The sequence below is a fragment of the Lathyrus oleraceus genome, chromosome 6 (genome assembly GCF_024323335.1).
Source record: "Lathyrus oleraceus cultivar Zhongwan6 chromosome 6, CAAS_Psat_ZW6_1.0, whole genome shotgun sequence".
Classification (NCBI taxonomy): Eukaryota; Viridiplantae; Streptophyta; class Magnoliopsida; order Fabales; family Fabaceae; genus Lathyrus; species Lathyrus oleraceus.
The window spans coordinates 356,040,799-356,066,119 of NC_066584.1; the positions used below are offsets into that span (position 1 = coordinate 356,040,799).

General features: G+C 38.7%; 1 protein-coding gene and 1 non-coding gene across 2 annotated transcripts; both read right to left on the reverse strand.

Annotated features, from left to right (window-relative positions):
- Positions 1-4,645: 4,645 nt before the first annotated feature.
- Positions 4,646-5,194, reverse strand: LOC127095613 (uncharacterized). The gene has a single exon (XM_051034283.1). The coding sequence runs from the start codon at positions 5,192-5,194 to the stop codon at positions 4,646-4,648; it is 549 nt and encodes a 182-aa protein (XP_050890240.1).
- An 11,648-nt stretch (positions 5,195-16,842) lies between these two features.
- Positions 16,843-16,914, reverse strand: TRNAK-UUU (transfer RNA lysine (anticodon UUU)). The gene has a single exon. It is a non-coding gene; the product is annotated as a tRNA-Lys (tRNA).
- Between the last annotated feature and the right edge of the window lie 8,407 nt (positions 16,915-25,321).

A 25,321-nucleotide genomic window follows, 5' to 3' on the forward strand; every position in this document is an offset into this window, starting at 1 on the left:
TTCTCGTGGTAACAAAATGCCCCCCAGAGATGCCATTTTCGACCGTCGACATTGGTGAGATGATGGCATCTTTGAGATGTCGACTTACCCTTCACTGCTTCCACTTTTACTTAGTGGGACCCCTATTTTCCCCACGCTGATGACGTCATATAATCATGATGAACATTCCCTTTTTCCCTCGAGACGCACAAAATCACGTCCCCATCACTTCACGTCTTTATGACTGAAACGTGTTTTCTATCACAACTGCCTTCTCTCCTCCACATGTCTGCAGACGTGGGAACATGGGCATACGTGTCGAAGATGGAAGATCAAATGCTCATTCTTCTCTGCTCAAGGTTTAACCCCTATAAAACCCTTGTTCTTTCTTCTTCTTCCCTTTTTTCACCCTTTTGCTTTAGCACACAATCATCTCCCGCACTTTGTAAAACTCTTCTTCTCTAAAAACATCCATTTCCTCCCTGGCTAGTTCCAGCAAACCCTCCGCTGCTAAACTCACACGTCCTCTCACCATTGATGGTAAGGAATACGTCCCTGAGCCTCCGTTTGCAGAAGAGAAGGAAAACATCCGGTGCTCTAAGGTATTAATCCCTTTCTCCTTGGTTGAAGAACCTTTAGCGTTCTTAGGTCCTCTTCCAGAAAATCGACGCCCTGAAATTACCAGAACATATTCTTCCCTTTTCCCCTCCAGTCATATCTCTGAACCCTTGGTTTCTGCCCAAAAGCCCTTTTCCCTTCGCTACATCGACAGAAACTTCAGAACTGCTCCTCCCAAAAACTGTCACAAGTTTTGTACCTGGATGGATCGGTTAGAATCAGAGAAACTTGACCATTGGAAAAGAACAGGCATCTACAGCCTTCTATAGATTTCCTGTTGTGGCCCTCCCCAGTCTTGTGGCATGTTATTAGCTGCCCTCTAATTTTGGGAGAGTTCGACCAACGCTTTCCATACCAAGTGTGGCATGATCATGCCGACACTCCTGGATATCGCTGCCATCACTGGCTTAAAACCGGCTGGCGAAGTCTTCGACTGTGAAGCTTTAGCGCCAATCTCCCTGCGGTTTAACGTTGGTGACTCTCGCAAGCCGACGTACAACAATTTCATTGATCACCATGTAACCTCTTCAGGCCCCGTGACCGAAGAGGAACATGTGGCTTTCCTGACCCTCTGGCTATCTCGCTTTGTTTTCTGCTCCAAATCTATGCAGATAGCCAAGCACTTTGCTCTCCTGGCAACTCAACTGTACCAAGAGCGTGACATCGCCCTGGGCTAATTGATTTTAGCTTCTCTCTACGAATATCTGTCTGAGGTCGTTTGCAAAATTAGACTCTTTGACCCTGAGAATTCAAGGAAGAAAAACGTGTTGGTCCATGGACCTTTTTGGTTCTTACAATTGTGGCTCAATGCCACTTTCTCTAAAGATATAGCCCCCTACGGGATGATAAGGGTTGCGTGTCCCCTAGAGGAACGACACCTTATTTGGAAACGATTGATCCCTCTGACGCCCATCAACAAAAACTTCCATGACCTCCAAGTGTTTCGCCTTTTGTTCAACATCATGCTGACCCGTACCAATTTTCTACCTTCTATGGCCCCTTTCAGCCGTCAAATTGAGGGTTCTGCATGGTTCACCAGGCCTTTTCCTCCGACTGAAGATGAGCACCGAGATGAAACCTTCCTCATTTGGAGACGTCTTCTGGTCCCTCAATTCCTGTCGGCTGAAACCTCTAATAACAATCCTGGCTTAGTGGCTTATCAACCTAACTTGGTGGCTAGACAATTTAGCCTTTGCCAATTTATTCCCAAGTCCATGTTCTCATCTCAAGAATTACTCACCAATATCCTTTGTGGTCAACCTTGGAGTGAGATCTAGGAGGATCTTGAAACCATCTGGGAAAACCGACCACGACTCACCTCCATTCCTTTTCGACCAACCTTTTTTTGCACCAAGGAATTCGATGATTGGTGGCAGTCGTATTTTGCTGTTTATGTTGGCGCTCCTGAGGCCAAACTACCTGAACTAACTCAAGATTTTGTTTACTTGCAGGCAAAGTCGACCAAGTGTAAGGCTCTCCATGTCAAGCAAATTCGCGCTTTCCAGAACTATTTCCAAGTTGTGTATCAACCAGATAATCTTCGTCGGACCATCTGGGAGGCCGCGGTCGAACTAAAGGAGAAAGTAATCGACAGGCTCCCAAAACTTAAAATCCCTGGTTACGGGAAAGACAAGTATCTTTACGCCCTTCATTTTGGAAACTTCAAGTTCCCTCCTTTGCTATCTAGCCCCTTGGCTTTGGCCTTTGGCCATTTGGTCCTGGAGTGGTTTTTTTATCCCATTTCACACGTACAAAATGCCTATAAGAAAAAGGCCGACAAAGTGGTCCAGACGAAGCATTATCTGCCTGACTACTCAGGGCCACTTCATATTGATCCTCAATATGTTAGCATGTTCGAATCCACACAACTTGGTAACACTTTTATGGAAAGTTAACACCTCCCTTCAGTTGGATTTCGTCGCTCACTTGTATTTCTTCTATTTGTTTGCAGCGATCCCTCTAGACCCTGTGGATCTTGCTCCTGCCAAAGAACCTACTCCTTCGACACAAGAGGCTCAGGTTTGACTTTGACTGAGTTGTCGTTTCCTTTAACCTTTTTTTTTATTCTTAATCATCATTTCCCCTTTTTGCAGGTTGCTCCTGAGAAATCCTCTGATGATGATGAGTGCCCCATTGCTCAAGTCTTGAAAAAACCCAGTTCTTCGGTATGCACCTATATGAAGCAGTCTCGTTTACTCCTGTGATTTTTTTTAAAGAGAAACACTACGTGGTCTCTAATTTCTTACTTATGTGTAGGGTCAACCACGTTCGACAGACCCCACTGTCTCCTCTCACTCCAAAAAATCCAAAAAACACAAACGTTCTGTCGCCACAGGCTCTGAGGTATTTCTTATCGGCTTGTCTGAACTTCTGACTAGAATCTCTGCTTATAACCTCTCTTCGTGTCTTCAGCCAACTTCCCAGCATAAATCCAAAAGCCACCATGGTCACAAAAGGAAGAAGCATGACTCTCCCTCTAGGAGTGGCGAAACCAAGAAAAAGATACACCATAAAGTGCCCACTCCAGAGGCTCCTGCTGTAGATGCCGACACCATCGTGGTTGACACTTCCATTCTTAATAAGGCCCCTGATCCAACTGTGGGGGATTCACAGTCGACCAACACCTCAGCTGCTGCTGCCTTGGGAAAAGAAAATCAAGATGTCGTCTCCCCTGCATCGACACAGGTAATCGCTTGTTTTCCTGTCTACTCCCTTGGATTATAGTACTTCTCTTACACACATCTTTTCCTTACAGCAGGCTGATGCTTCTGCTGAGCCGTCTCAACCCGTCGCCGACTACACTCCTTCGTCGCCGGTTTCTTCTCCAGCTCACCCACTACAATCTGTCGACACCGTTGGTGAGTTCATTGGCTTCCCTATCCAGATTAGTGATAGTGACTCTGACTCAGTTACTAGTCCTGCAATGTATACGGATTCCAGTTCGACTAATTCTGACTCTAGTCTCTCTTCAGCTTCCTTGCCTTTGCAGGATCCAAGGGGACCAGTGGGTGTCGACACCAATAAGAAACCACCTTCTCAACCTACTCCTCTGTCAACTGCTTCTCCTTCTTCTCAAACTACTCCTCTATCGGCTTCTTCTCCTTCATCTTTCCAGGGGATGGCGATAGAGCCTTCTTCCTTAGAAGCAATTGTTAGGCTCCGTAACCTGGTGAGATCGCGTGATGCCTCTTCTGACTCTGAGCAGCTTCATCACTCTGGCAAAATGGGCTCTAAGGCGACGAAAACCAAAGCTTTGATGGACAAAGTTCGCCTTCATGCCTTGAATCCTGACCTCCCTTTTGTGCTCATGCATGAGCCTGCTATCGGTCCAAAGATCTTACGCGTGCTTGCTCAACTTAAAGATCTTCAGCTCTCAGAATATGCCAAGCGTGCAACGGCCGCTTTAGAGCAACTTCTGGTTCCCATGCTGCGTCATCTTGACGGTGTTAGGGAAACTGAACGCCAGATTGCTTCTACTGAGGCCTTTGTGAAGGAAAAATGGGAGTTGGTGATGAACGCCGACGCGGAGGTCACCAGACTGCTGGGGACTATGGAGGAGAAGAAAAATTGTTGATCTCCAAACAAACGAGAGCCACTGAGATACGCCAACAAATTGATGCCCTTCGACGTTAAATTGCTGCTTTGGACAGTGAGTTGGGAGTCAATCACCAAGGAGGAGTCGTGCTTTATTGACGAGGTTTTGAAACCTGCCCAGGCCACTGTGGAGCAAACCACTGGTGATGCCTTAGCGGTAGCTGAAGAGATTTCAACTGTTGAGAAGAAGCTTGAACAACTTAAAGCCCAGGCCGACACCTTGGAGCCTACGTCTCTACATTACAATTTTGAGCTTAGATCTTTTAAATCCAAGTTCGCCCAACTTTGACCGCTTTTTTTTTGGTGTGTGTTAGTTTTTGTGTAATGTATCAACAATGGCTTCTTTCCACTTTAATGTTATCATTCTTATTTTAGCACTATGTATTTATTTTCTGTGCCTTTTGTAGCTGGTTTCCAACATAGTTTTCTCCAACATAGTTCATTCGATAGTCATTTAGTATGTCAAAATCTTGACCTCTTGAAGGAGAAGCCTATATTTTTTCAAGTACTTTCCATTCACCCTTAGGATTCGCCTATCTGGTGCCAACTCCTCGACCTCGTAGGCGTTATTAGAAAAAACCTGCAAAACCTTAAATGGTCCTTCCCAATTAGGGGACCATTTACCTAAAACTCTATCATTTCTATCCATAGGCAAGATCACTCTCCAAACTATATCGTCGATACCAAACATTTTTCCTTTCACCTTTTTATTGTAGGCTCTGACGACTTTTTCTTTCTGCCTTCGTAGGGAATCCAAGGCTAACATTCTCTCCTCATCTAAGTCGACCAGTTCGTCTGTCATCATGCTCCAATAATCTTCAGAAGGTATTTCATATTGCCTTTGGGTTCTGACTGCCTGAACCTGAATCTCTACTGGAAACACTGCGTCATGCCCATATACCAGTCGAAATGGAGTTGTTCCAGTTGCTTCTTTTGGTGACGTTCGACATGCCCATAAAGCTTGGTCTAACGTCTTATGCCAATTTCTTGGCTTCTTGCCCATATGTTTCTTTATTAGGTTGATGATCACCTTATTGGCAGCCTCGACTTGGCCATTCACCTGTGCGTAATAGGGGGTAGAAGTCAGCAATTTGATTCCCATTTCTTTTGCAAAATCTTATACTTTTCGACCAGTGAAGACTGATCCCTGGTCGATTGTGATTGTTTCTGGGATGCCAAACCTGCAGATGATATGACTTTGGACAAAATCTATCACAACCTCTTGGTCTACATTTGTTAATGCCACGACTTCGACCCATTTTGTGAAATAGTCGATACTGACCAAAACATGCCTTTGTTGTTTCGACGAGGCTGGTTTTATTTCTCCGACAACATCTAGTGCCCACCCTCAAAAAGGCCAGGGTTTCACAATTGTATGTAACTCGTTTGCAGGCACATGCTGTATGCCCCCATGCAATTGGAATTCCTGACAGCTTTTAGCAAATTCAATGCAATCTTTCAACATTGAAGGCCAATAAACTCCTGAGCGCATCAAGAGCCATTTCATCTTCAAACCTACCTGATGCGCCCCACACGCTCCACTATGTACGCTAGACAGATCCACATATGCCTCGTTTTCTCCCAGACATTTCAGTAACACTCCTTCAATTGTCTTTTTGAATAATTCATCATTCACCAAGACGTAGCTAAGGACCCTATATTTTATCTTTCGATTTGTCGACCCTACAGGATTGCGTAAATAATCGACTAGTGGTTTACGCCAATTACTTTCCCCCTCGTCATCGACGGTCAGAATTTCAAAATGATTTTTTATCTACAGTTCCTAACTTCATAATCGACAAGTCTGATGGTGGTAACAGTGTCGCTCGTACTTCCTCTCTTACTTGGACCTCTTCATCCCGGTCTTTCGATGCTTTGTACTCTGAAGCCTCCTGCGCCAAATCATTTGCTCTCTGGTTCTCTTTCCGTGGTATGTGCTGGAGGTTGACTTGCTCAAACCTCTTGAGTAATCTAATGGTGACCACAAAATACATGATTAAATTTTCTTTAACACACTTGTATTCTTTCGATGCTTGCTTAATTACTAACTCCAAGTCTCCCATAATTTTGACATTCCTTGCCCCCAATTCTAGCAGTAGTTCAAGTCCTGTAATCAGCGACTCATATTCTGCTTCATTATTTGTGCATACCCCTTCAATTATGTACTTGAACTCTGCTGGAATTCTATCTGGAGAAATTATGACTCCTCCTATTCCAGATCCATGCTTATGTCTTGAACCGTCGAAGTATAACCTCCATGGCGCTAGGTCTACGCAATTTTGCGCCATTTCGACCATTGAATGGTCGACAAGGAAATCTGCCACTACCTGCCCTTTCATTGCTTTCAAGGGTACGTATGTCAAAGAGTATTCCGTTAACGCCAAAGCCCATTTCCCAATTCGACTATGTAAAATTGGTTTAGACAACATGTGTTTAATAATATCAAAGTGGGAAGATACGTACACATCAACAGGCTTAATATATTGCTTTAGTTTCATACAAGAGAAATACAGGCATAGGCATAGTTTTTCTATGTCACTATACCTAGTTTCAGGGTCATTAAGCATTCGACTAAGGTAATACACAGGTCTTTCGACATATTTTTCATCCTCTTGGACTAACATACTTCCTATAGTCGATTCTGAGGCTGCAATATACAATCTCATTGGCCTATTCCTAACATGGGGGGCCAGTACTGGAGGCCTAGTCAAATACTCTTTGATTTTGTCAAAATCCTCTTGGTGCTCTTCTTGCCACTTAAATTCCTCATTCTTCAGTCGAAGTAGTGGGGAAAAAGCTTTTGTTTTGCCACTTAAATTTGATATAAACCTTCTAAGAAAATTTATTTTGCCCAGCAAAGACTGTAGTTCCTTTTTGGTCGACGGAGGCTTGCCGTCCATAATGGCTTTTGTTTTGCTTTGGTTTACTTCAATACCCTTTTTATGCACCACAAAGCCAAGGAAGTCGCCTGCCTGCACACAAAAAGCAAACTTTAATGGATTCATTTTTAATCCATATTTCCTCATCCTTAGAAAGGCCTTACGGAGATGTTCGACGTGAGTATGTCGACCATTTGATTTTATCACAATATCATCAATGTATACTTGCATGAAATCTTCAACAAAATCATGGAACATTGAGTTCATTACCCTCTGATATGTCGCTCCGGCATTTTTCAAGCCGAATGGCATGACAACCCACTCATATGTCCCCAGGGCTCCTGGGCATCGAAACACCGTCTTTGGCAAGTCTTCTTCTGCAATAAAAATTTGGTTATATCCAGCATAACCATCTAACATACTTAAATATTCGAACCCAGCGGCCGAATCGACCAGTATTTCGGGCACGGGCATGGCATACTCATCTTTGGGGGTGGCAACATTTAGGTCTCTAAAATCAATACATACTCTTAAAGATCCATTTTTCTTGATGACTGGCAAAATATTGGCCAACCATTCGACATACCTTGCAGTTTGTATAAACTTGCTTTTCAGGAGTCTTTCTACTTCTGCTTTTATCTTTGCCATGATCTCTGGGGCGAAACGCCTGGGCGTCTGCTTTACTGGCTTTCTTCCAGTTTTTATTGGCAACTTTAGCTCGACCAAATCCCTACTTAAACCAGGCATTTTGTTATAATTCCAAGCAAAAGAATCTCTAAATTCTTTAAGTATGGATATTACCTCAGACTTTAGCTCTTTGTCGATGTTGGCCTCTTTTCGCCATTTTCGCCAAGGTTGACTTCTTCCAAGGGGTCTTTTGGTCGGATTTTCTATGGTGCCTTTGGGTCTTTTTCAAACCCTAAAGGGGTCTTTTGGTCGGATGTTGGCGCTAATAGCTGTTTATTTTCTGTATTAATACGATTAAAAGACAGAATGAATCAAAGAATAAACGAGTAATTAAATTTGGCATCATGTGTGTACGATTTGGATGATTGATGTTGACTATGCTTCGGAATCCGATGTTAGTATGGTGAAGCAGCGATACATCGATCGTCCATAGGTTATGCAATTGAGATCGATAAAGTTATATATATGATATAAGTAATCCTGATGCAAAATACGATATATATGATATACTGTTTCTGTTTCGTTCATTCAAACACTTAATGGTTATTTTCCTTTGAGTGATCAATGGTCATTTGCTTCTTGATCCGACATTAGTATGGTGAAGCAATGGCGTGTTGATCAATCATACTGAATTAACAATCGAGGTGTGTTTGACGGTATGAATTTGTGCATTAGGGTTAATGACGGCACAAGGGTTGTGATGTCAAATATTTATGCGATTAGGGTTGTGACTGCGCAAGAGTTGTGCTTTAAAGTATCAAGTGCCGATGCGAAAAACGATGTCGATTTCAAATGAATGCTTCGGAACCCCCGACTAACTCTGCGTAGTGTGATCGGTCACCGAAATTTAATTTGGTTTTAATTAATTAACAGAATTTAAATTAATGATAATAATGTGTTTATTATTATTGTTTTGTGGTGATCAGTTATGGCCTTAGTTTTCCTTTATTTTTTTTGGGATTTTAAAATACGACTTGCATGTCGTGCCTCTCTTTTAATCTCTTAATGTAACTTATTTTCTCATCTCACTCCCTCGTATGTAAAACAAGTTTCTTTTATGTAACGTAATGTTATGAAGAAAGAGAAGAATACAATATCAAAGGAGGACAACCTTGAAGATCTTGCTTGGAGAAGCTTAGATCGTTATTAGGTTAGCTTAGGTTCTCTCATTGGCTTAGGAGAACAATTGCGCTAGGGGCCATAACTGTTTCATTATGTATGTTGATGCATGTGAGAGATGATTTATATGATAAATAAGCCAGTGAGATCAAAATAATTGCAAATTCCCTCAAATTAAATATTGAGTTTATGCTTTCCAAGTTTTAGCACTCATCAAGACTAGTATTGAATAATGTAGGTTTCGCCTACACGAGGTGCATATTCTATATTAGTAAGGTGCGATGGGATAAGTGTAATATCCAATTGCTAAAAAAATGGGTCAAACTTAACTAAACAAATTATAATAAGATTATATATGTTTAGAAGCAAGAGTTGGAAATGATCCATGTGATGGATTTGAATAAGGAGTTATTCATCCAACTAAAATATTTGAGAGTTGTATTAGATACAATTGGAAAGAGTTCCTACCTAAATAACCTAGTTTTGTGGAATCCTCCTACGCGGACTTAAAACAAGGTGAAATGTGGATCTCGACCCACTAGAAAATCTTCCAACGGGATTTTCCGAATCAAATGGTGAGGGTCATTTGTTTTGAGTAAAATAGTGGGAGCATATTTAAATAAAGGCCTAATTAAATATGTTATTGATACTTATATTTTCATTATTTTCATGTAGATTACCATGACAACAAACACCTCTAACAATATTTTGCTATCAATCCTTGACAAGGAAAAATTGTTTGGGACAATTTTTTTGGATTGGCACCGAAATCTGAGGATTATCCTCAAACATGATAGAAAGCTGTATGTCTTGGAGAAACCTGTACCTAAAGAGGAACCTCCTAGTTCGGCATCTAAGGCAGAAAGAGATGCTTATAAGAAGCATGTCGATGATGCCAACGAAACCGCTTGCCTCATGCTAGCTACCATGAACTTAGAGTTGCAAAAGCAACATGAGAACATGGCAGCGTTCGATATGATCGAACACCTGAAGATGCTCTATCAAGAGCAAGCAAGGAATGAAAGGTTTGAAGTTTCAAAAGCCCTTTTTCAAGGAAAGTTAGCTGAGGGAGCCCTTGTAGGTCCCCATGTGCTCAAGATGATTGGGTATGTGGAGAACCTTGAGAGGTTGGGTTTTCCCCTCGGAAAGGAACTTGCGACTGATTTGATCTTGCAACTGTTGCCAGATAGATTCAGTCAATTTGTCCTTAATTTCAATATGAATGATATGGATAAATCTCTTCCTGAACTTCTAGCCGTGTTAAGAACTACTGAGCAGAATCTGAAGTCAAAAGTGAAGTCCATTTTGATGATCGGAAATGGAAAGAGACAAAACAAAAGACCCACCAAGCAGGGTGATAAAGGGAAAGGTAAGGAAGTTGCCAAACCCACTGTTGCTGCTTTGAAGCCTAGTGGAGGCATAACAAAGAAAGGCACCTGCTTCCATTGCGGTAAGACCGGACACAGGAAGAGAAACTACCCAAAGTACCTGGAAGATAAGAAGAATGGAGTAAAGACTTCAACTTCAGGTATTTTTGTTATTGAAATTAATTTATCTACTTCTGCATCATGGGTATTAGATACTGGATGCGGTTTTCACATTTGTACCAACGTACAGGGGCTAAAGAGGAGTAGAGGTTTGGCAAAAGGTGAAGTTGACCTACGAGTTGGCAATGGAGCAAAGGTTGTTGCTTTAGCCGTATGAACTTATGTATTGACTTTACCTAGTGGTTTAATAATTCAGTTAGAGAACTGTTATTATGTACCTGCAATTAGCAGGAATATTATTTCCGTTTCTTGTTTACAATAAGTTTGGTTTTTCATTTATAATAAAGAACAATTGTTGCTCCATTTATTTGAATGATATATTCTATGCTACTGCACAAAGGAACAATGGACTATATGTCCTTGATCTTGAAATGCCAATTTATAACATTAATACTAAAAGGATGAAACCTAATGAGTTAAATCCAACTTACCTTTGGCATTGTTGATTAGGCCACATAAATGAGAAACGCATTTCCAAACTCCATAAAGATGGACTCTTGGACTCTTTTGATTATGAATCATATGAGACATGCAAATCTTGTTTTATTGGAAAGATGACAAAGTCTCCATTCACAGAAAAAGGTGAAAGAGCTAATGATCTTTTGGCCCTCATACATACTGATGTATGTGGACCACTGAACATACCAGTCAGAGGAGGTTTTCAGTACTTCATCACATTTACTGATGATTTCAGTAGATATGGTTATGTGTATTTAATGAAACACAAATCAGAGTCCTTTGAAAAGTTCAAGGAATTCAAGAATGAAGTACAAAACAACTAGGTAAGAATATTAAAACTCTTCGATCAGATCGAGGTGGTGAGTATTTAAGCCTAGAGTTTGATGACCATCTGAAAGAGTGTGGGATCCTATCCCAACTTACTCCTCCTGGAACACCCCAATGGAACGGTGTATCTGAGAGAAGAAATCGAACCTTGTTAGACATGGTCTGATCCAGGATGAGTCACGCCTTCCAAACTCCTTTTGGGGACATCCGCTATTGACAGCAACTTACACACTTAACCATGTTCCATCCAAAAAGGTTGAGAAGACACCATATAAGATATGGAGTGGTAAGAAACCACATATGTCTTACATGAAGATTTGGGGTTGTGAAGTTTATGTGAAACGACAAATTTCAACTAAGCTTGAGCCCATTTCTAACAAATGCTTATTTGTGGGGTATCCTAAAGAAACAAGAGGGTATTACTTCTACAATCCTTCTAAGGGAAAAGTGTTTGTTGCTTGAACTGGAGTTTTTCTAGAAAAGGATTTTATTTCCAAAGGAATCAGTGGGAGGAAAGTATAGCTTGAAGAAATTCAAGAATCACAAAGCATTGATACACCTATGGAGGAATTAGAGCAGGAAACACAAGTAGTTATGGAAGAGCAACCTGCTCAAGTAGAACAAGACCAACATAGGTCAAGCAGGATACATCACCTACCCGAGAGATATGGATATCTCATAACTGATCAAGGTGATGTATTAATCATGGATCAAGATGAGCCTGTGACCTACCAAGAGGCCATAACTGGTCCCGAGTCTGAGAAGTGGCTAGAAGCCATGAAATCTGAAATGAATTCCATGTACACAAACCAAGTTTGGACCTTGGTAAAGCCTCGTGTAGGAGTTAACCCTATAGGATGCAAGTGGGTCTTCAAAAGGAAGATTGTCATGGATGGTAAGGTACATACCTATAAGGCAAGAATGGTTGCAAAAGGATATAAACAAATTCATGGGGTTGACTATGATGAAACCTTTTCACCAGTTGCAATGCTTAAATCTGTTTGGATTTTACTTGCTATTGCTGCATATCATGATTATGAAATATGGCAGATGGATGTCAAAACTGCTTTCCTTAATGGGAATCTTCTTGAGGATGTGTACATGACACAGCCTGAAGGATTTGACATACCAGAAGAAGCCCAAAAGATATATAAGTTACAAAGATTCAATCTATGGATTGAAGCAAGCTTCTAGAAGCTGGAATCTTCGTTTTGATGAAACAGTAAAACAATATGGATTCATCAAGAACAAAGATGAGCCTTTTGTCTACAAGAAGGTTAGTGGGAGCATGATCATTTTCCTGGTATTATATGTAGATGACATATTACTCATTGGAAACGATATCCCTACCCTGCAACAAGTAAAGTCTTGGTTGTGGAAATGCTTTTCTTTGAAGGACCTGGGTGAAGCAGCCTATATATTAGGAATCAAGATCTATAGAGATAGATCACAAAAACTGCTTGGCCTAAGTCAGAGTACATACATAGACAAAGTGCTGAGACGCTTTAATATGCATGATTCCAAGAAAGGATTCATACCTATGCAACATGGCTTGTGTATATCAAAAACATAATCCCCTTCATCTAAGGAAGAAAGGGATCACATGAATAAGATTCCGTATGCATTTGCAATAGGATCTATCATGTATGCCATGTTATGTACTCGACCAGATATCTCGTATGCTTTAAGTGCAATGAGTAGGTACCAATCTGATTCTGGTGATGCTCATTGGGTAGCTGTCAAGAATATCCTTAAGTATTTGAGAAGGACTAAGGACTCATTATTGATATATGGGGGTCAGGAAGAGCTTGCTGTAATTGGATACACTAATGCTAGCTTCCAGACAGATAAGGATGACTTTAGATCACAATCTGGTTATGTGTTTTGCTTATACGGTGGCGCTGTGAGCTGGAAAAGTTCAAAGCAAGATACAATTGTTGATTCTACAACTGAGGCCGAGTATGTTGCTGCCTCAAGTGCAACAAAGGAAGCTATTTGGATCAAAAAGTTCATTAGTGAACTTGGCATAGTTTCTAGCGTTGTAGATCCCATTGGTCTCTATTGTGATAACAATGGTGCTATCGCACAAGCTAAGGAGCCTAGATCTCACCAACGATCCAAACACATACTTAGGCGTTATCACCTCATTCAAGAGATAATAGATAGAGGAGATATGAAAATATGCAGAGTACCTACACTTGACAATATTGCTGGTGGGAGATTGTTGGTGTAAGCCCTAGAGGCCAATACTTTTGGTACTTGTATCGAATTATTTAATAATAATAAAAGGATTTTTCTTTATTATGTTTGTTTAATAAAGTCCCTAGAATAGCTAGTCCGTTTAATGTATCAAGTGTGACTTAATCATGAGATCCCATTAAACATAAGGACACTATTCTTAAAGTATCCGTAGTCGAGCTTTGCTGCAAAGTGGGATAACATTAAAGCATTAAGACTATTATGTATATAGACTGATGATCACATCTCATGGATCATGGATAAGGAGTTATCAAGTCTTAAACATAAGTATGAATATTGAGATTAATATTTATACGTAATTGACCCGCTATGAGAATACTATATAGAATGTTATGCTAAGTGTCATAGGTTATTCTCATGGTGATAATGGTGTATACCACCCTTTGACCTGAAACCACTGTGTACCTTAGATGTAGAGTCGAGTGCCTTATTGCTGATCAAACATTATCCGTAACCGGATGACCATAAAGACAGTTGATGGGTACTCCACGAAGCATGCTGAGGGACATGAGTGACCTAGATGAAATTTGCCCATCATGCGTAACAGGATAGATGTCTACGGGTCCAATATTGATCTGGACAAGGATGACACGGTCTATGCCTTGTGTTCAATATAGACATAAGGGCAAAAGGGTAATTATACACATAAGTATTGTCACAAAAGGATTTGTCAGATCACATGATATTTTCATGTCTTGGTAGCAGTGATGTGTTGCTAGATACCGCTCACTGTTTATTATGTTAATTACGTGATTTAATATAATTGCTAATGTCGCGAAAACCTATAGGGTCACACACAAAAGGATGGATTGATGAGAGATAGAGTAACTAAGGAACACCGTAAGGTACGGTGCACTTAAGTGAGTTGTAGATCATCGTAAGGTATGGTGTACTTAAGTAGAATACAAAATACTGTAAGGTACCACACGCTTAAGTGATTTTGGCATATCATAAGATATGGGCCACATACACTTAAGTGGGCTTTTTAGCTTGCAGTCCACAGAAGTGGTTCTATAAATATAACCCTTGTGCAAAAGCATTTGTGTAGTTGCAATTTCGTTTCTCTCTCTCTCTCTCTCTCTCACTCACTCACTCAAAGCCTTCATTCGTAGCAGCTAGCACTGAGATTGATGGAATCCGCCCGTGTAGAATGAGTAGAGGCGTTATCACCATTCAACATTCATGATCGCTCCGTAAATCTGCATCAAAGGTTTCAATCACGACAAGAGGTAACGATTCTACCGCTGATCATGCCCATTCGTAAGGATCACTAAAGGAGAATTTTTGTAAATACCGCTGCGTTTTGGATCGTCCTTCTCCTTCAATCATAATATGATCCATTCTCATACATAAATCACACATGTTCCATACAAAGCATATTGATTCATTTACGAAGTGAATACTTGTCCACGATACAAACCTAGGTACCGTTGCTTCCAAGTATCACTGTATACTCATTTCCATAACCTAGATTATCTTTCTAAGTTATTAATTAAGTTATACTCCTAAGGTTTCCTCACTAATCATCATATGTTTTTAACCATTGATGCACACACATAATAACAATACTTAGTATATATCATAATATGATTCATAATACTCATAAGGTATACACAAAGTAATTATAACATGGTATAATAAACGTAGTCAAGTTATTACACTCAATTAATTCATCAATTTATCCTAATCAAGATTTAGGTTAACATTTATTCATTGCATAAGTATTCAACAACAAAATCCTTGGCCTAGTGGTAAGGCTTGTACCATAACAAGGAGGTCCCAGGTTCTACCCCCATTGGTGACATATTTTAATTTATCAAGGAATTAATTCATGTCAATCGATTGATTGGGATAATTATCGATTTTCTTCACAATTTCATCTTATAAACACTCCCTTTTCCATCAACATGTTATCATCAATAACCACAATATCATAACAACATAATTCTTCTTTCTCTTCCTTCACGAGTTCTTCTTCTTCCCATTCTTTCTCTTCCTCTTTCTTTTTTATCTTCTCTTCCTATTTCCTTTATTTTCTTCCTTTATGATAACTCTTTACCTCTCATACCGACTCCTTCTTTCTATCTTTCATTCCTATCCACTTCTTCATAATAGATAGAGTAAATAGGAACTCAATTGGTCTCAACTAACAACTAATTTAACATTTAAGGGAATACGGGATATTACAAATAAAGTATAACTTTAAAGCATAAAAGTTTCATGCATTTTAGGAATAATTTAAATCTTATCTCTACAAATCCAATTTTAGAAACATGTCATATAAAAATCTTAAAACATTGATGAAATATATCCAACCACAAAATTATTGTTCCCATTAATCTTTCAAATCATTCCAAAATCTTTAACACAATTTTTTTACAATTATTAAGTTAACAAGCATTCATAATTATACATTTATATAACTGTTAAAAAAACGTAACTATAATGTTTGTGATTTCATATTAAAGGTATCAATCATATATTTGATAGCAAAGTCAATAAAAATGGGATGATTGAGTAATTCGAGGGAAATCCTAATTTTTATATATGTAGTTACTAAAATTAGAATAGTTATTTATTTGGAAGGAAAATGTTAAATGTTAAATAACTTAATATGTACAAATAATAAGGAAAGACTTGTATAGTAGTTGCATGATTAGAATGTGTTGAACCAGATTTGTTATGAAGAACAATAACTTTAATTTGTAGAGTTTCAATAAGAAAAATATAATTATGAAAAATTAATATTTGAATGTTTTTGTTTTTGCATATAGAATATTTGTAAACATCTAAAAAAAATAAAGACTTGATCATCTATACAAGAAATGATCATTTATGCCTTAGTCGACACGTTTTACCATATAGACCTCAATTCTAAATGGTCAAATGCATCGCGACAAAGAAATGATCATATCTCCCTATAGGAAGAAAAAATTGTCATCTACACAAGATTCAACGAAACTTAAAATTTATCTCAACTAGAAGAAAGAATAATCTAAACAAGAAGGAAAGAAATTGTAATATGTGCTCAAGTAAACAAGGTTTAACATCACCACAAGATAGTGTTACCATGTACACCTAAAGAAAAGAATGATAATATGTACCCTAAGAGACATGATTATACATACTCAATGGAAGTAACTCATTTTGCCTAATCAAAGAGTTGATCTCCTACCCCTCATTCATAAAGACATGTTGTGCTATGTCACCTACATCAAATGTTCTCGTTGTTTATATTATAACAATATTTTTATTATAAGGAATAAAAATATAAGTATTAGAATAAAAAAAAGGTAATGTATAAGAACTCTTTATTGATAGTAAACCTCAAAAGCAACCTTTCCGAACGAGACTATTATTGAATAACAATAATACACTGTCTGTGGGGATCAAACCCATGACCACGAGGTTAAAAGCCACGTGCTCTACCACTGAGCTAAGTCAGCTAATTTTTGTGGTTAATTAAAAAAATGGAATTATGACTTAGTTTTGTATCAATAAAATTTAAATCATAAAATTTATATGATATTTATTATATACAGTTGTAGAAAATTTGTAGCGCCTTAACTTACATATAAAGCATAATCAAAATAAACAAATATAGTATAACTTTAAACCATAAAAGTTTCATGCATTTTAGGAATAATTTAAATGATTCATTGATATTATAAAACGACTTATATTGTGGTACAAAATATTTTTGCAAAGTGACTTATAATAAAAAACGTAGGTAGTGGCTTACTACATTAATAAATAATTTAATCCACCAAACTTTAAGGATTGATTTTTCTTACAAAAACACATTTATAGCATTATATCATGAGAAATGAAACATTGATGAAATATATCCCACCGCAAATTAAAGTCAATAAAGACTTGATCATCTATAGAAGAAATGATCATCTATGTGCCCGAAAAATTGAATGCGCCGAACGACCACGTAGTTAAAAGCCACACGCTCTACCACTGAGCTAAGTCGGCTAATTTTTGTGGTTGAATAAAAAATGGAATTATGACTTAGTTTTGTATCAATACAATTTAAATCATAAAGATTAAATCATAAAATCTATACGATATTTATTATATATAGTTATAGAAATTTTGTAGTGCCTTGAACTTACATATTGTGTATAATTAAAATAAACAAATATAGTATAACTTTAAAGCATAAAAGTTTCATGCATTTTAGGAAAAATTTAAATCTTATCTCTACAAAACCAATTTTAGAAACTTGTCATATACGTTTTAAAAATCTTAAAACCTTTATTTCATAACACTATAATTAATACTCCCTCCGTTTTTTATTATAAGTCGTTTTTGACTTTTCACACGTATTAAGAAATGTAATAATTATGGGATGAAAAACAGAAATTATGAAGGGAAAACGCATGTACTAGCTTATTACATCAACAAATAATTTAATCCACCAAACTTCAAGGATTGATTTTTTGTTACAAGAACACATTTATACCATTATATCATGAGAAGTGAAACATTGATGAAATATATCCATCCGCAAAATTATTTTTACAATTAATCTTTCAAATTATTCCAAAATATTTAGCTCAAAAGTTTTACACTTATTAAGTTAACAGTCATTCAACATTATACATTTATATAATTGTTTAAAAAAACATAACTATAATGTTTGTGATCTCATATTAAAGGTATCAATCATACATTTGATAGCAAAGTCAATAAAAATGGGATGATTGAGTAATTAGAGGGGCATCCTAATTTTTATATGTGTAGTTACTAAAATTTAATATTTGAATGTTTTTATTTTTGCATATAGAGGACTTGTAAACATCTCCATAAAAATAAAGACTTGATCATCTATAGAAGAAATGATCATCTAGAGTTGATCTCCTACACCCCATTCATGCACCGACTTGATCATCTATAGAAGAAAAATGTTAAATAACTTAATATATACAAATAATAAGCAAAGTCTAGTATAGTAGTTACATGATTGGAATATTTTGAACCAGATTTGTTATGAAGAACAATAACTTTTATTTGTAGAGTTTCAATGAGAAAAATTTAATTATTAAAATTTAATATTTGAAGAATACTTGTAAACATCTACAAAAAAATAAAGACTTGATCATCTATAGAAGAAATGATAATCTATGCCTTAGTCGACAAGTTTTACCATCTAGACCTCAATTCTAAATGGTCAAATGGACCGCGACAAAGAAATGATCATATCTCCCTAGAGAAAGACAAATTATCATCTACACAAGATTCAACAAAACTTAAAATCTGATCATTTTACCTCAACAAGAAGAAACAATAATCTAAACAAGAAGGAAAGAAATTGTCATACGTGCTCAAGTAAACAAGGTTTAACATCAATACAAGATAGTGTTACCATGTAGACCTAAAGGTGAGAATGATAATATGTATCCTAATAGACATGATTATACATAATCAATGGAAGTAACTAGTTTTTCCTAATCAAAGAGTTGATCTTCTACACCCCATTCATGAAACAATGTTCTGCTATGTCCCCTACATCAAATGTTAAATCTAAAACAAACCTTTCTGAACGAGAAAATTATTGTTGATCTCCTACACCCTATTCATGAAACAATGTTCTGCTATGTCCCCTACATCAAATGTTAAAACTAAAAACAAACTTTTTTGAAGGAGAAAATGAAATTCTAGTTATCAGACTTTAGATGTCACACGGGTTGTTATGACAGCCAATTCTGCACAGACAAGAATTATGCAGAACTTAAAAGTAAGTGCAGTAAATAACACAAGTAATTGTTTACCCAGTTCAGTCCAACATGACCTACATCTGGGGGCTACCAAGCCAGGGAGGAAATCCACTATCAGTAGTATTAAGTCAAAGCTAAACTCACCCGTTTACAACTTGTCACTTAATCCCTACCCAATGCAATTTCAATCTTACTCTAAGATCAGAGTTCCTACTCACTCCCCCTCAATCACCTCAGTGATTACTACCTTTAATCAATATTAAAGACAACTTTGAAGTCACACTTCAAACAACTCTTGATTGTGCTTAACAACTTTAATCAAGATACACAACACTCACGCTTAAAAGCTTTGAGCGACACAACACTTACAACTCAATGAACACCCTATGCCAAAGCAATCATCAACGTGATAAAGGCTTGGCTTACAAGATATGTCTAATACAAGACTCACAAAAATACAGCAGTGAAGTATGATGGACACACTAAATCTTCACGCCTCAAAAACCCCAAAACTGAATGAAGGAACGACTTCCTTTTATATTGCAGTACCTGGGCTTTTGCACTTGTATTCTCCTGAATTTAAGGTCACGCGAGTTCCTATAAATTCAACATCTAGGTTACTAACAAATAGGCTATTTGTTAGGTTCATTAAATGTAGCTTGGTTGTTGATTTCCTGGATTTTCTCTAAGCTGTTGAATCCCTGAAGAATAGCCTGAGAAAAAGCTGAAACAGAAAACTGAACAACCTACAATATAGCATATGCTGTCAGGAATGAATGTCACGACATTCAGCTTGACATCAAGGATCATATGCTGAGTCTGTTTTTCCAGAAAACAGACTGTACAATTTTGCTGACCTGTATATGACCAAAATGACCATACTACAGTAACAGCTTACATTAATAGATGTCAAAGTATCCAATTTGACATTTACACATCTGGCCTTAAGTCAGTTCTGTTATCCTCTTGAAGAACAGACTAAGTAAAATGCTGAAGTATAGCAGAACACCACTCTGTCTATTGTTCAGTATATGATGAATGTCATAACATCCAGTTTGACATTCAGTCAGTAGGCCTTATGCCAGGTCTGGTCTTTCCTTGATAACCAGACTGGAAATAAATACTAAGTTCTAACAGAACACCAGCTGTTCTATTCCTTAGTATCTGCTGACAGGTATAAATGTCACAGCATCCAGTTTGACATTCAATAAATCCTGTATTAGCTAATCCTGCAGTAACTACTCAAGTGTGTCATGACATCGGTCAAGACATCAGAGTACAGTTAGATATTCTAACCTACAATGCAGTCACACATACACACCATGTCATGACATCAATAAAGACATTAGAATCCAGCTAGTGTTTTACCATATAATGCAGCCAATCAAGCACCTACAAACTCCCCCTTTGGCAAATTTTTGGCTAAAACACTTTGATCCCCATAACAGAGTTCATAGCAGCGGAATCACACATCTAGCAGGAAATAAACCTAGCTAATACACTCAGAGTGGCAGCACACTCACACACATGGAAGTTAAGTAACACTTCACATAACAGCACACATACAGAAGTTAAATAAAAACTTCAACACACATCAGCTGCAGGGGAAGGAAAATCTTTGAATCTGTCACGAGTCTGTTGTAACAGACCAATCTGTTGTCTGGGGTATCCTGTTACTGTTACTCCCCCTTTTTGTCAAAAATGTTGCCAAAGTCAACAATATCAACAGAAAAAAAATGACAGAATTACCAACTTGGTTTTACTTCACAGTTTCAACCAAGTTAGCACCCACTTGATCTTGCTTCACAGTAGGTACAACCATATCAGATGCCATGACTTTGTTTCTGACATCCAGAACAACTCCTGCATGAACAGCGTCCTTGAATTCCTACAGGTGCATAGGCCTTCTCACGTTAGGGTGTCTCCTTACCCTCTTGTTGCCACACTTGTTGCAAGTGGTATAGCTATGATCTGTTGACCAATCAGAACATAGTTCCAATAAATACATTCCAAACATCATTGGTTGCTATAAGGTCTCAGAGAGACATATTCCCAGTTTTCCCCTTAAATTTTCAAACTGAGTAGCATCCAGAGCCTTTGTAAATATGTCAGCCAGTTGCAGTTCAGTGGCTACATGTTCCAAAGTAATCACCTTGTCTTCCACCAGATCTCTGATGAAGTGATGTCTAATGTCAATATGTTTGGTCCTGCTGTGTTGGATGGGATTCTTGGAAATATTGATGGCACTGAGATTATCACAGAATAATGTCATGACATTTTGAGTGACATTGTACTCAGTGAGCATCTGTTTCATCCACACCAGTTGGGAACAACTACTTCCAGCAGCTATGTATTCAGCCTCTGCAGTGGACAGGGATACACAGTTCTGCTTCTTGCTGAACCAAGATATGAGATTGTCTCCCAAGAAGAAACATCCTCCTGATGTGCTTTTTCTGTCATCAGCACTTCCAGCCCAGTCAGCATCACAGTACCCAGATAGGACAGGCTCAGACCCATATGAGTACAGCATCCCATAGTCACAAGTCCCATTGATGTACTTGAGAATCCTTTTGACTTGATTCAAGTGGCTCACCTTAGGCTCTGCTTGGTATCTCTCACACACTCCAACTGCATAAGAAATGTCAGGTCTACTTGCAGTTAGATATAGTAGACTGCCTATCATGCTTCTATACAAGCATTGATCAACACTAGGCCCTCCATCATCTTTGGTTAACTTCAGATGAGTAGGAGCAGGAGTCCTTTTGTGCCTAGCATTATCCATACCAAACTTCTTAACGATGTTTTTGGCATACTTGCTTTGGGAGAGAAACATAGAGTCCTCCATTTGGTTGACTTGCATTCCAAGAAAGTAGGTTAGTTCCCCAACCAGACTCATTTCAAACTCAGATTGCATCTGTTGAACAAAATGTGTTACCATTTGTTCTGACATACCACCAAAGACTATATCATCCACATAGATTTGAGCAATCATGATTTTGCCGTCTTCATCCTTCACAAACAAGGTTTTATCTATTCCACCTTTTCTGTATCCATTTGAGGTCATAAATTCGGTCAACCTTTCATACCATGCTCTAGGTGCTTGTTTCAACCCATACAAGGCTTTCCTCAACTTGTATACATGCTTAGGTTGGTTAGGATCACAGAACCCTTTAGGTTGTTCCACATAGACTTCTTCATTCAAGTAGCCATTCAAGAATGCACTCTTCACATCCATTTGGAATAGTTTAAACTTCAGAATGCATGTTACCCCTAACAACAATCTGATGGACTTAAGCCTAGCCACAGGAGCAAATGTCTCATCAAAATCAACCCCTTCAACTTGAGTGTATCCTTGAGCTACTAGTCTTGCTTTATTCCTAGTAATTACTCCTTTCTCATCAGATTTGTTTTTGTAGATCCACTTGGTACCAATGATGTTGGTCCCTTCAGGTCTTGGAACTAGCTCCCATACTTCATTCCTTTTGAACTGCTCAAGTTCCTCTTGCATGGCATTGATCCAGTATTCGTCAGTCAGGGCTTCTTTCACATTCTTTGGTTCAACCTTGGATACAAAATAAGAATTTGAGCTTATTCCCCGTGACCTGGTAGTCACACCACTATTAGGATCCCCTATGATAAGATCCTTAGGGTGGTCTTTCTGAATTCTGATAGCTGGCATTTTGGTGGTTGCATCTACTTCACATTCAGGAGGAGGTTCCTGTACTTCTTCAGACTTGACTGGAATGTCAGTTGAACTGTCAAGGAATGTTTCAACATCCTCTATGACATCGATCCCTTCCTCTTTATCATCCCCAATAACATTTATGGATTCCATCAGGACATTGGTCCTGTAGTTGAACACTCTGTAGGCTCTGCTGTTAGTGGAGTATCCTAGAAATATACCCTCATCACTTTTGGGATCCAGCTTCCTTCTCTGTTCACGATCTGTGAGAATGTAGCATTTACTTCCAAAGATATGAAAGTACTTCACTGTGGGTTTTCTGCCTTTCCATATTTCATATAGAGTGGAGGAGGTTCCTTTTCTCAAGGTGACTCTGTTGTGAACATAGCACGCGGTATTCATCGCTTCAGCCCAAAAGTGCATGGGGAGCTTCTTTGCATGAATCATTGCTCTGGCAGATTCTTGAATAGTTCTATTTTTTCTTTCAACTATCCCATTCTGCTGGGGAGTTATAGGGGAGGAGAACTCATGACTTATTCCTTTAGACGAGCAAAACTCATCAAACTTGGAATTCTTGAACTCCGTACCATGATCACTCCTAATCCGGACCACACAACTGTCCTTTTCCCTTTGAAGTCTGATGCACAGGTCTTTGAAGATATCAAATGTATCTGACTTCTCTCTGATGAAGCTTATCCACGTGTATCTGGAATGGTCATCAACCACCACGTAAGCATATCTCTTCCCACCAAGACTTTCAACCTGCATAGGTCCCATTAAGTCCATGTGCAACAATTCCAGAACTTTGGAAGTTGTAGGATGTCCCAGCTTCGGATGTGACATCTTGGTTTGCTTGCCCACCTGGCATTCTCCACAGACTCTTCCTTCATCAATAAGCAGCTTTGGAATTCCTCTGACTGCTTCCTTGGATATAATTTTCTTCATTCCCCGTAAATGGAGATGTCCAAGACGTCTATGCCACAGCTTCACCTCCTGTTCTTCCTTGGCTGAGGAGCATATTGTGGAAAAGTTAGAGACTTTAGGTTCCCACAGATAACAGTTATCTTTGGATCTGGTTCCTCTCATAACTTCCTGATTGTCACCATTTGTCACAATGCACAGCTCCTTAGTAAACTGAACATAAAATCCTTGATCACACAGCTGGCTTATGCTTATGAGATTTGCAGTCAGTCCTCTTACTAACAGCACATTATTCAGTTTTGGAACTCCAGAGCAGTCCAGCTTACCCACACCTTTTATTTTTCCTTTGGCCCCATCACCAAAGGTCACATAGCTGGTAGTGTGAGGTTGAATATCCACCAGTAGATTTTCCATACCAGTCATATGTCTTGAGCATCCACTGTCAAAGTACCAGTCTTCTCTGGTAGAAGCCCTTAGAGCTGTGTGCGCTAACCTAGCATACCATTGTTGCTTCTTGATGGGGACATAACGCTTATATGTCTTATGCTTAGGCCTGACATGCGAGGCTTGGTTAGGGAAACCATGAAGCCAGTAGCAGAAGGCTTTTATATGTCCAAGCCTACCACAGTGGTGACATCTCCACTCCTGGTATTTCCTCTTCTGATGATTATTCATCTTAGTTCCCCGATGTTAAGACATTGGCTTTGACTTCCGCTTGAACTTCTGAACTTTAGCCTTTGGGCGTTTGTGTTCAGCTGAGGATCTTTTCCCAAATCCTAGGCCAGATTTGGTTCCAGACTTCTGTCCCACCTTTAGAATCTCTTCCAAGGTGTCAGTTCCCTTGTTCATCATTCTGATGGATTTAGTCATCTGATTCAGCTTGGAGTTCAGCAAGGCTATCTCACCATTTAGACCCTCTATGGCTGTCAGATGCTTCTGTCTCTCATCTTCCAGATCCTTGATGAGTTTCTTCTGCTTTTCTCCTTGTGCACGGACTTCTGCACTGGTGGTACACAGCTTCTTATAGGCTGCAACAAGTTCATCAAAGGTCAGTTCATCTGCACTTGAGTCATCATCAGAGGCACAAACACTGGTTAGTGCAGTGACATGTTTGGCAGATTCTCCTTCAGATTCACTTTCAGAATCTCCTTCAGACCATGTGATAGTTAGCCCCTTCTTTTGCATCTTGAGATAAGTAGGACATTCAGCTCTGACGTGTCCATACCCTTCACAACCATGACACTGGATTCCCTTGCCTTGGTTGAACTTTTCTTCAAAAGTTGATCTTTTCCTGATATCAGACGGGATGTTCTTGACATTAGGTCTCCCTCTTTGATCAATCTTCTCCACGAACTTATTGAACTGTCTCCCAAGCATGGGTAAGGCTTCTGATATACTTTCATCATCTTCAGTATATCCTGCTTCTGACTCTTCTTCCGCATTAGATACAAAAGCTACGCTTTTGTTTTTCTTTTCAGCATTCTCACACAAGCCCATTTCAAAGGTTTGGAGAGAACAAATGAG

Bases quoted from the DNA above. Each gene is read 5' to 3' on its own strand.
- LOC127095613 (XM_051034283.1), bottom strand. From the start codon at position 5,194: ATGGGCAAGAAGCCAAGAAATTGGCATAAGACGTTAGACCAAGCTTTA.